Source organism: Trematomus bernacchii, unplaced genomic scaffold, assembly GCF_902827165.1.
Source record: "Trematomus bernacchii unplaced genomic scaffold, fTreBer1.1, whole genome shotgun sequence".
In the NCBI taxonomy this organism is placed as follows: domain Eukaryota; kingdom Metazoa; phylum Chordata; class Actinopteri; order Perciformes; family Nototheniidae; genus Trematomus; species Trematomus bernacchii.
Genome location: NW_022988146.1, coordinates 159,297 through 171,682, shown reverse-complemented (window position 1 = coordinate 171,682; position 12,386 = coordinate 159,297). Strand labels below are relative to the sequence as shown.

At 43.6% G+C, this 12,386-nt stretch overlaps 1 protein-coding gene across 1 annotated transcript; it reads right to left on the bottom strand.

Moving 5' to 3' along the window:
• Positions 1 to 5,671: 5,671 nt before the first annotated feature.
• LOC117475834 (olfactomedin-like) lies at positions 5,672 to 9,018 on the bottom strand. The gene is made up of 5 exons (XM_034122207.1): positions 8,903 to 9,018; positions 8,630 to 8,791; positions 7,924 to 8,136; positions 7,460 to 7,592; positions 5,672 to 6,705 (listed from the first exon to the last, which is right to left on the bottom strand). The coding sequence occupies exons 1-5, from the start codon at positions 8,933 to 8,935 to the stop codon at positions 5,828 to 5,830; spliced, it is 1,419 nt and encodes a 472-aa protein (XP_033978098.1). The 5' UTR covers positions 8,936 to 9,018; the 3' UTR covers positions 5,672 to 5,827.
• Positions 9,019 to 12,386: the final 3,368 nt, after the last annotated feature.

Sequence of the window (12,386 nt, the reverse complement as noted above, 5' to 3'; positions counted from 1 at the left end):
GTGTACCGCGAAAAGTGTGCTGTGTGAAGAGGAGACGAGAGAGCTGCAGGGACGCGTCCTAAAACCAGGAAGTAAGCTGCAAAAAAGCAATGAGGTTTCTCCATAGGATTTTAGAAATGGACTTCATCTTCAAGTCAAGGTAAGACCGCAATTTTATTGAAAATGGGATCTTACTAAGAGAGAACAATTCAATATTTAAATGATAAAATTACATTTTTTGGGTATCCTTTTGTTGAACTGTCTGTTTAAAATTAATCGAAGCATCAGACAAAAAAAGCTTTTGAAAATAATATTATATTTTGGTTTCGGTCAAAATATAATATTTGTAAACCTGAAGAGTCAGTGCCAGTGCCTCACCAGCCATGAACCTCACTGCATGTCACTGCAGAAGCTTATATATAGACATCTAAGTTTTTTGTGCCCCACCACTTTTGTACATATAAAAACGCCACTGACTTTGAGTAATGTTACTTTGCTGCTAAGAAATGAAACACCAAAGTGTGTGAGTCTGTCAGGGGATTTGATCTGTTCTTTGCATGTCGTACAGGGCCTATGTACACACTGCTCTGGTATTAATACAAAATATAATTGTAAAATGTAAGTCTCCCACTCTTGTCATCAGTCAGGCTTTGCATTTGAACTCCTATGACTGGTTGCGGACTTGAAGGGAACGACTTCCTGGCCTTCCTGACATCCAGGAAAAAGGTGAGATTCTAATCCATTTCAATGCCAAAAGCATGTTATTGCATGTTACTTTTTTAATATGATTTTTTGGGGAATTTCAGTTTTATTGGATAGTAGAAATCTACTGGAAACAGTGGAGAGGGAGGAGATGATATGCAGCAAAAGGCCGAGCCGGATGGTTGCTGCTCCGTGTGGAACGTGTTCGATCAGGTAAAGCACTTAGGTACCCAGTTATTTATGATATTGAGTTTGAATTTAGCCTTTGCAATGTAATTTCCAACAGTGCATTGTAAAGACTGAAAAAACAGGCTCAGGTTAAAGCTTGACATGATTTGGTCTTTTACTTAAGTCATCCTGTGTTGTCTTATTTCCTTATCTTTCTTTCAGGTGTAACATCTACCAATGGTTGTACATGACATAGACCACCTCCACCTCTTCGCTGTCCTACTAGTCAACCCTTCTGATCAGAGCCTTTCCTAAATAGTGGTAAGTTTTACAGTTCAGTGTATGTTAGCAACTTAATGCTTTACTGCTGTTGAATAAACCCTATATTGCTAGGGATTTTATTAAAACTATGATTTGCAATCTTTTTGATTCCAATTATAATCATATTTTTGTTATAATTGCAAAACACATCTTAACATCCATCAGCAATCAATAAAACAAATCATCCAACACAAAATAGAAGAAATCTGGACCTATTATATTTCTTTTTATATAACAGCATCTATTGGGACTGCTCATTGATGTCATCAAGAGCCATTGAGTCTAGCTTTTGTAGTCGGCCTATCAGAATGTTTATCATTTCTTTGTCTCTTAACATTCCTATAATCATTTGTTTTTTTATTGTTGGTATTGTTTTGTTCTTTATTTTTGTTGTGAGAATCACTTTGCAATTGTGTAAGTGCTATATAAATAGTTATACTAATATTATTGTTGTTACCATCATTACTATTATTAAAAATGTTTTCTTTGTTTTCTTTATTCATCGCTGCAGAAAGGATCATGCCAGCCCACATCAAACACCTGATCAAGAACTTGTGAATCTTCAGGCAGAAAAGATGAAAACACCTGTTCAAAGTTCCAGTTTCCTGTACATGGAACCATGTCTTAAGTCAGTTCTGGACCATATGACTCGGACACTAGTTCTACCAAGGCTCATTAGAGGAAACCACCATCATTCCAGTGCCAAAGAAGTCATCTCCATCCGGCTTCAACGACTACCGCCCCGTCGCACTAACTTCCACCATCATGAAGTGCTTCGAAAGGCTGGTCATGAAGCACATCAAATCCACCCTCCCCCCATCACTGGACCCGTTTCAGTTTGCCTACCGAGCTAAACGGTCCACAGAGGATGCAATCTCCTCTGCTCTCCACCCAGCCCTCACACACCTGGACACTAACACTAAGGCTAAGGACCCTTATGTCAGAATGCTATTCATAGACTTCAGCTCAGCATTCAACACCATCATCCCCCAGCAGCTTGTACAAAAACTTACAGACCTGGGCCTCAGCCCCTCTCTCTGCAACTGGTTGCTGGACTTCCTCACAGAGAGACCACAAGCTGTACAGGTCAACAATAACACCTCAGACACCCTCATACTGAGCACGGGGGCCCCCCAAGGATGTGTGCTCAGCCCCCTTCTCTTCACTCTGCTGACCCACGACTGCAAACCCACCTTCAGCACCAACCACATCGTGAAGTTTGCAGACGACACTACTGTGGTGGGTCTCATCAGCAACAACGATGAGACTAACTACAGGAAGGAAGTGAACCAGCTGGCCCTGTGGTGCCAAAACAACAACCTCTTCCTCAACCTGGAGAAAACAAAGGAGATAGTTGTTGACTTCAGGAGAACCCACCGTCGACCCCCTCTCCCCCTGACCATCAACGGCGCTGCTGTGACGCAGGTGACCAGCACCAAATTCCTTGGGGTGACCGTCACTGATGACCTCACCTGGAAAAACAACACCACCGCACTAGCAAGGAAAGCCCAGCAGCGCCTGTACTTCATCCGGAAGCTCAAGCGAGCCGGAGCATCACCCCCCATCATGCTGTCCTTCTACCGAGGCGCCACCGAGAGCATCCTCAGCAGCTGCATCACGCTGTGGTTCGGAAGCTGCACCTCCGCCGACCGCAAGAGCCTGCAGCGCATTGTGAACTCTGCCCAGAGGATCATCGGTGCCTCACTCCCCTCACTACAGGACTTATACAACACCCGCCTCACCCGCAAAGCACTCAGCATTGCGGGTGACTCCACCCACCTCTCCAACAGCCTCTTCAGCCTCCTGCCTTCAGGAAGAAGGTTCCTCAGCCTCAGCTCGCGCACCTCCAGGCTGGGCAACAGTTTCCTCCACCAGGCGGTCAGGATGCTGAACTCTCTCCCCTCCCTCCATTTCTTCCGCCCTCTGACATCTCTCCCCTGAACTCTCCACCCTGCCTCCGACCTTTCTCCCCTGCCCCAAATGGTCCTGGACTCAAACCCCCTAACTCACTTTTCTGCCCATCTCCGCTGCTACTGCACTGAAACTGTACTTTGAACACTTAAATTATATTATTAACATTTTAAACTGTATACCCCGGTTATCTAGGCCCTTTGTTTTGTTTAATGTATACCATGTTTATCTAGGCCCTTTTTGTTTTTTGTTTGATGTATATATGTCACACTGTAGGACTGCGGGAAACGATATTTCGATATTTCTGGATGTACAACATGTAGAATTATTGACAATAAAGCTGACTTTGACTTTGAGGTAAGAGTGGTAGGAGAGGAGTGGAGTTATCTTTGTATTTAGGCTGCAAGTCGACAAAGGTGATCAAGTGCTGATGCTAATAATGATCCGATTCATTTGATATTGATTGTCTGCCGAATCCTGATCTTCTATTTCCCAGATAATACAGCTGCACCGTGTACACTAGCTCTATTTGTTTTTGTCATTGCAGGGGTAGACATTAAGGGTAAAATTCCACTGGCCCAAGAGCATTCGTCCAAAAAATCGACTAATAATGAAGAAAATGAACACATTTGTTGCAATAGTAATTTATGCACAAACTACATTACTACTTGTACTACAACATTTTAATCATCAGTTCTTCCTCATTTTCCTCAATTGTTCATATTTGGTTTATTAAAATAATTATATTGTGGTCATTGTTAAAAAATGTCTGCTATTATCATTATTATGAGTATTATTATTTGTATAATGCGCTTTCTGCCTTCCTGTCATTAGGAGTTAGACATGTAATGGCTATGTAATAGCCTAGATTAGAACCTTCATTATCCTAAACTGCTGGGACATTTCCCTACAGCGAATATACCTTTATATGTGTTCTACTCTTCACTTACTTGTCAGCATAGGTCGGCATTGATGTACAGAGCCGACAAAAGACCTTGTTTATATTGGCATCATATTGAAGCCAACTCCATCGATCAAGCCAGTGTGGCTGAAACTTTCTCTCCCTCTTCTTCTCATACATACTCCCTGTCACTCTCCTTTAACTCCTCCGGTGACATTCTTTTATTTGAAGATTGTTTTTTGCCCTGCGCTTGGCCGGTTACCGTGGTATTAAAAACATTTTGGCGAATGGTTAGGTGGCGCTAAAGTCTGACTTTAATTACATTTGACTCGAGTGTTTCGTCAACTTAATGTGTTGCTTAAAATAATACTTCTGCATACAGTATGTGACACTGAGTGTTGCACGGCCAGATACGGCTCAAGAAGCTGACTCAGATAAGGAAATATATGATACATTATGATGTGATATGATATGAATGATAATGGGACACATCGACGTCTGCACTCACAGTGCCGTGGACTGTACGTAATGTTACTCTGATCCGGTTACTTATGTTGTGGCAGATATTTAAGTAAGCTTTCTTAACGCTAATGTTATAATAGTCAGATTGCTCTGAAGATGGGAGGGGATATTCTATTCATTTTCACGTTCACACAGTCGGTGATTTTTGCCGGCCGTCTTTCCTGCAATGGCAGTTTTTCTGTATTTCCTCTATCCTGTAATATGACTTGATAGCTTTAAACTCCGCACACTGAGCTCTGATTGGTCAGCAGGCGGTGCTTTCACTGAGTTGATCTCTTATCCTGGAACCTAACCTGCTCCGGAGCAGGTTTGCCGTTCAGCATAAGTTAGCATGGAGATCTAGCCCGCTAAGAAGAGAACCAGCGTCGTACTGTAGGACCGGAAACCCAAAGTTTTCCCTGAAGTTAGCTCGCTAAGCTTCGTAGTACAGGCCTCAGTAATCCAAACGAAAATATTTTCCCTCCGTACTACTTTGATAATTTGCTCCGCTAATAATCAATCAGATCGATGGATTCCAGAGAAGAGGAAACTTTGAAGGCCTTTTTCTCAAAATGATGACTCGGTGACAGTCATTATATAATGTGACATATTTTGCTTAATATTTGGAGTACAACAAAAACAATCCTGATACCATTAGAAAGCTAGGAATCCCCTCTTTCCAACAGTGTATACAACTCAAAATGTGTCTTCGGGTCAATGCGACTGATTTCGATGGAGCAGGTCACGGTAAGATTGCACAACTGCCACACTCACCCTTAGGTAGGGCCACACCTCATTACTGATACCAGAATCCTACGGGATCGCTTAAACGGATTTAGTGCGTCGTCTGAATTGAAACCGCAGTTAATTGAACCTGGTTCTTCAGGAGTTAGTAGAGGTGAGATCTTGCTGACCCAGATGGATCGGAGCCCGGCAGTACACTTACATAGACTCAATAGCTTCTGTTAGGTCAATTTGTAGGTCTGATGAATTGCCCGAATAATTAATACAGGCCTGCCGACTCCTACAATGTAGATGCATTAGTCAAATTAGTTCCAACAGGGCAAGAAACAGAAGTGTTCAGACAATAGGAAACGTTTTAAAGAAGATAACATTTTCACCACAGGTAAAACTGAGAGTGAACACACTCAAAATGTTGCTAAAAACAACGCACAGAAAGAATTTTTTATTATTGTATGTTTTTTTTATTTTACAGCTCGACAACAATCTGTTTTATAATACAAACATTTAGTGAAAAAGTAAGTTGTATGCCCTACAAATCACAACAATAAGGAGTACCAGAAACCCTATATAATATATATTTTTGGACAATATCTGGCTCTGTTACTTCCTGTTATACGTGTCAAATGGAGTGGAGAAGCTGGCCTGGTAGGCGAGCAGATATCCATCGTTGTACATGTAGATCTGCTTGTTGGTGGGGTTGTAGCTCAGGCTGGCCACTCCCTTGACTACCTTCTCCAGCGGCAGAGAGAGGGAGTTGTCTTCTCTGCCTGTGGCCGTGTCGAAGGCGTAGAACACCTCCTCGCGGTAATCGTCCACATAGCGAGTGGCATACAGAACACCGCACACCATGAAGGCGTTGCTCACCGCCTTCTTGAAAATCCTCGTCTCCCACGTCTGCGAGACATTCAGGGTCTCAGCCTCGCTGTCCCAGAGCAGCCGGCTCACGACCAGATTACCGTGGTTACCAACAGTGGCATACAGAGCCCAGAGTCCCGTCTCATCTGCCTCCACCTCAATATCACTATTGGCACGGCAGTCGTAGTAACAGTACGGGAACTTGTTGTTGAAACCCACGCCTGTTCCAGGAAGTGTCACCCTCTTGACGGAGTTGCTGTTCAGGTCGTAGCGGCAGACGTCTGCAGAGCGGTAGCAGTGATAGTACAGCGCCTCGCCGTATAGAATCGCACTGGGACCGTCAATGGTGTTGGCGTGAGTGAAAGACGGAGCGACGGTAAAGTCCTTGTGCTCGGTTGAGGCCATGAAGTCTTCGTAGGTTTGGTATACGCGCACAGTGTTGCCCCAGATGTGGCTGTTGAGCAGAGGCTGAACCCAGAAGCTGTTCTTCTGGCCCTCGCTGTCCCTCTGGGCCTGTTTGCCCCACGAGCCGGAGATAATGGTCTTACCATAGGGACTGATCTTAGTCGTGACAGGATCACTGATGTTGGACATCATGCCCTTCAGGCAGTACCTGTCCTGGCCTGTAAACAGAAAGAGATGAGAAGGTGAATGTACACAACATGCAGCCTATCACTTTTAATTCTTAAAAAGTCCTGGGCTGAGGTTGCCGTTGTGTTTTTATGAAGAGAGTGGTGCCAATGGATATATAAAGAGAAGTGGATACAGTTTTGGAGGTGGGGCCCAGTTAATTTCCATATGAGTCAGTGGTGCATGAGGCCAAATATGGACTGACTGGAGGTACATCAAGTACCCTGATCATCGGGGGTCTTGGACCCATAGAACATTAGCACTTGCATATTCCTTAAGCCCCTTATTAACCAGTCTCAGCTAAGTCAAACGATTGCAGAGGGAAAATAACTCTAGATTCGACTTTTTGCGCATTTGACAACTTTTACACCCTAAAGATGTAAATAAGGGCTATACAAGTGTTTGTACTGTACAGTTGACTCACTTAACATTTATTTTTTATTTTAAAATGTTTCTTTCCTAAAGGAAGTCAATGGAAAAAGGTATTTTTGGGCCCAATGACGACAAAGAAGTTGTAGTACCGCCGTTTAGCCACTCTACCCTGCGCTAACTTTACACTGCACCAAGTCTTCACATCAAAGGAGTCCTAGATTGGGACCTCCCAAAAGGAAAGCAAGTCCCCACAGAGACTTGACACACACCTACACACAGACACACACTCACACACACACACACACACACACACACACACACACACACACACACACACACACACACACACACACACACACACACACACACACATACCTCTGAAGTCTTTGGGGATGGTCCTGCAGGACTGAGCACTGTTCTTCAGGTAGCGCAGCTTCTCTTTCACTGTCTTCATGTTTACTGTTTTCGAAATCTGCATCCTGCCAACATCTTTAAGCAGTTTACCCACCTAACACACACACACACACACACACACACACACACACACACACACACACACACACACACACATACACATACACACACACACACACACACACACACACACACACACACACACACATATATTTAATATTTATACAATTTAAAAAAAACTGGATGAGGTTTCTTTATGCCATGAAATGACAAATAGAGCTAACATACTACAGCATTCATATTATTTGATATTTGTCTCTGCTGCATTGTATTGTAATATGGTGATGCAATATAGTATGTTAGTCATTTAGGTCATTGTTGCACTGTAACTTCAGCAGTATTTTCCGTGTCCCTCCATGCTGTACCTCTTTGGAGAGTTTCTGTGTCTGGGCGTTGTTCAGCTGGCTGTGGATGTCCCCGATGTCCCCCTCCAGCCGGCTGAGCTCCTGGCCCAGCTGGTGCACAGCCAGGTCTGTGTACAGGCCCTGGTCCTGCAGGTACCGGTGGGGCTCCAGGCGCTCTGTCACGTTCTGTATCACAGCCACGATCTGAGGGAGGCGCTCGTTGGACAGCTCCACCTGAAGGAGAGACACAGGCAGAGACTCTTCAGGTTAAAGGTTTATTCTGAAGTGTTCTTTATCACCATTTGGGTACTCCTACTGTACAGATAACTGCTTTCTGTTCTAAAGTTTCTTTGCATTTTACTGAATTGATTACATAACATATTGTTGCTTTTTATCATTTATCCGTGTTTGTTGTATCCTTGTATAAAGTGTCTTAATTAAGAAATTGCTATTTAAATAAATACAATTAATCTTGAACTGCCTGTTCTCATCTGTAAACCCATTGCATTATTCACAGTTTGTACAGAATATCAGTATTGTCATACTGATATTCTGTACAAACTGTGAATAGTGCACTGTCCACTGAGACAAATGTAACATTTGTGATATTGGGCTATATAAATAAACATTGATTGATTGATTGCATTGACTTTGATCTTGGAACCCAACTATCCAAGTTACCCCCCTTCATTATTCTTGAGTACTGTGAAAAGATGCTGTTTCTCACCTGATCCTGCAGGCTGTTCAGAGACTCTTCACAGGATGTAACCTGCTGCAGCGCGGCTTTGTATTCCTCAGCAGGGAATGACCACATGTTGGAGTTCACCTCGCAAACACACGCGCCGTCTTTCTTCTGGCCAGACACATGCTGAGCCTGGGACTCACCCGGCTGTCACACAACAAACACTGATGTTATACACAGGAGGTTTACAAGAAAAGAGACTGCAATGACATAAAGTCATAATAAAGTGCTATATGTTTTAATTGGAAGTATACTCACTGATGACAGCAGCAGAAGGAGCAGCATCAGCATGTTTACAGACGGAGAGATGAATAGTGGACTAACAAGGACAGAAGCTGTTAGTATTGGAAATAAGCTCCCCCCCCCTCCTCCCTTTTCTCACACAAACTCACACGTTTTACTGACTTGCTTCATGTCACTGATGAGTCATGGATGTGAAACTCCAAAACGTGAGTTTCACAGCGAACAAAGTTTCCCATATTTCCACTCAGTGTCATTTCTCCCTCTTGCAAAATCCTCCTGCGTGTTGTTTCGTGTGTGCGGTGTCTTCACTTGACCAAGTGGTCACTTTCTGTTCCTTAATTCTGTTCCCAAATCCAATTTGTTTCTGATGACACGCTTATATTACTCTTTCATCATGTACCATACAGTTCACTACTTATTGTGTTTTACTCTTTATACCAGCCAACCCCAATTAGCGGCCCGCGAGAGGCAAATGCATGGCCCGCGCTGATCTACTGGCATTCACTTGTTATAACATATTAATGAAATGTCTTGTATTTTGACCTCCGTCGACACTCGTAAACCTGACCCTTGACCTTATCGCGTGCATATGCAAGACGTGCTTCGCGCGCTTGTCTTACTCGTCACCACCTGGAATAGCGGCAAACACATATAAACAATATCTCGCCAGCTAGCCGCCTGTCATCCCAGCCCAGCGATTGACCAACATGACACTAACGGACCGTGGATAACTCAAACCCAGGATGGAATTCGCTGAGAAGAGGAAGGTAGACCAGGAGAACTGTCAGTTCAAAACTGACTGGACTGAGAAGTATTTTTTTTTTTTACCGGACCACGCCAATGCTAAACCGACTTGTTTGATTTGCATGCAGAATGTAGCTGTAATCAAATCAGACAACCTGAAGCGGCACTTCACCTCTATTCATGCTGCCAGTTTTAATGCTAACTATCCAGAGAAACCCGACCAGCGCACACAAAAGATAGCAGGTTTGCTTGCATCATACAAGCACTCTGTTTCCACAATGTCGAAAACAACATCGGCACAAGAGAGCGCAACAGCTGCCTCATTGCACGTCTCTTGGACGCTCGCTAGAGCCAAGAAGCCGTTTGCTGATGCCGAGTTAATTAAACGGTGTGCGATAGACATGGCTCGTGAAGCTTTAAATCCTGATGAAAAACAACAAAAAAAGGTTGTAGAGCTATTAAAGCAGGTGCCGCTGTCGGCTAACACGGCAACCAGAAGAGTAAAGGTTTTAGCGGAGGAGTGTTTTTCCAGTCTACTCACGGATTTGAAGAAAACAGAGGCTATATCCCTAGCCATAGACTCGTCCTGTGACCGAACCGACATGGAACAGCTGTCTGTGTTCGTACGATTTTTTGATGGGAAGATATTCCGGGAAGAGCTGCTGTGTTTGCTTACTCTGCCCGGGCGTACGACCGGGAAAATAATCTTCCACGAGCTGACAGAGTTCTTCGAAAAGAATGGTTTGAATGTGAGTCAAATCGTCTCTGTTGTAAACGACGGGGCTCCGTCGATGGTTGGAAAGCACAAAGGCTTGGTAAGCAGGCTTTCCGCCGTTAACCCGGCGCTCCTGACATTTCACTGCATCATTCACAAATCAGTGTTGTGCGCAAAACTGTGTGGAAAAATGAAAGAAACGATGGATACTGTGACGAGACTGGTTAACTTTGTGCGTGAGAGCTCTAGTCTGCAGCATTGCCTTTTTAGATCGTTGCTAGGAAATGTCATCTGAACACAAGGATCTCTTACTACACAACGATGTTCGCTGGCTGAGCAAGGGCCGTGTGTTGGAGAGGGTGTGTACGACCTGCGTGACAAACTGGTGTCGTTCTTATCAAGGCGGCAGAGCCAAAAAGCCCATGAGTTTTTGAGCTTTTTAACTGCACCAAGGTGATAGCAGATGTTAATTTTTTGTGTGACATCATGTCTCATCTAAATCACCTTAACCTGTAGCTGCAAGGCAAGAACCACACTGTTGCTGAGATGTACAGATGTAGCACTTCATTTCAGACGCCTACCCGTGCGGGTCCGTGATCTGCACGGGGTGGGCCCCTGCTGAAAAGGTAAACCCCCCGCAGGACTTGATACGCCCCCTTGATAAATAAATTGAATTATAATGAAACCAGCTGCAATGGATCATGGATCCACCAGGGGGAGCAGTGATTAAAAAGCTGCCACAGTGGAACTCATGTGAAATAAAAAAGAAACAGCTGATAGATCTACAGTAGAGGTATCTGATATAGCCGATCTTTGTTAAGATCCATATGTCACGGATAGGATCATATTCTGTGCTAAATAAGAGACATGTAATCATTTACAAAACATCACCATGTTTTTATTTAACAAAATAATGTTGTTTAATCCACGTTGGTGTAAGTACAAAACCATCGCTATGTTTTTTCATCAGGAAATGCAGACCGGCTCATACAAACGATTTTTAATCATCATCCTCACGATCATTTAATGTATCATAATGTTCGCCGAATTGACATGAAAGCACTAATAAATGTGGTTTAATCCACGTGAGTTTACAACTACAAAAATAATCGGTTTGTTTTTATATCACATCTGACCGGAGGAAAATGCAGTGCTCACGGCTCTCACTACCGATAATCCTAATCCCACGGGCAAACAATAATATGTACAGTGGTTTACTGTATTATTAGTGTCTAATATTACTGCTATTACAATCACACATTGAGTTGTTAAAATCAGACCGTATTTTTTTTTAAACAGTCTGAGGCCCCGGCCCCACGGGAACGCATACGGCAAAACGCATAGGATTAACGCAAACGCAATCGCCAAAAAGCTTCCGTCCACACGCAATATACACCGGATAGTGTCTGCCCACACGAGACAGCTCCGTTTAGATCCAACCGCTGGAAAAGCTGCAGTACATATGCCGAGCCTGTACGTGGCGCTGTAACTTCCTCCACAAAAGCAGCGAAGAAGCTGGGTTGTCATGGCTGCACTTCTGTTTATTCTCCGCGTGGGGGCCGAGGGAACCGGGCAGAGGGAACCGGGCAGAGTTTTTCGCCAGTCAACGTGTGTTAAAGTTGAAATCTTCCGGACAAAATTAGAAAAGTGCCGGTCAAAGGTCTTCTTTGTTATTTATTGAGCTTTAAAACAAATGAATAACGACTCTATATAATGATATATAATAATAAAATACACGGAGCCTCTCTTTTTCCTCTCTTCTGGCGTCAGTGTCTGCCTCATGCAGCAGCTGATCCAGTAATGAGTGACCCGACAGTAAAAATAAACATATTTATAACTAGTTTAGGTAGTTTGAGAGATAGGCTAATTAAAATAGCTAAGGGTGATGATCTGACTGGAAGTGTGTGTTTTGCTCCCGCTGCATCACAGCGGGAGGAGCTGCGTGTCTCCGTCCTGTCAGATTAGACTTCACTCGCGTTTATGTCCATATCGAGAGAAATATAAATAATCTGAATTCAGTGTGCAGTGTACTTTTGCGGG

Bases quoted from the DNA above. Each gene is read 5' to 3' on its own strand.
- LOC117475834 (XM_034122207.1), bottom strand. From the start codon at position 8,935: ATGCTGATGCTGCTCCTTCTGCTGCTGTCATCA. The intron at 8,792-8,902 runs GTGAGTATACTT...GTTGTGTGACAG, and splicing joins TCCTTCTGCTGCTGTCATCA to CCGGGTGAGTCCCAGGCTCA. The intron at 7,593-7,923 runs GTACAGCATGGA...TGTGTGTGTTAG, and splicing joins CACAGAAACTCTCCAAAGAG to GTGGGTAAACTGCTTAAAGA.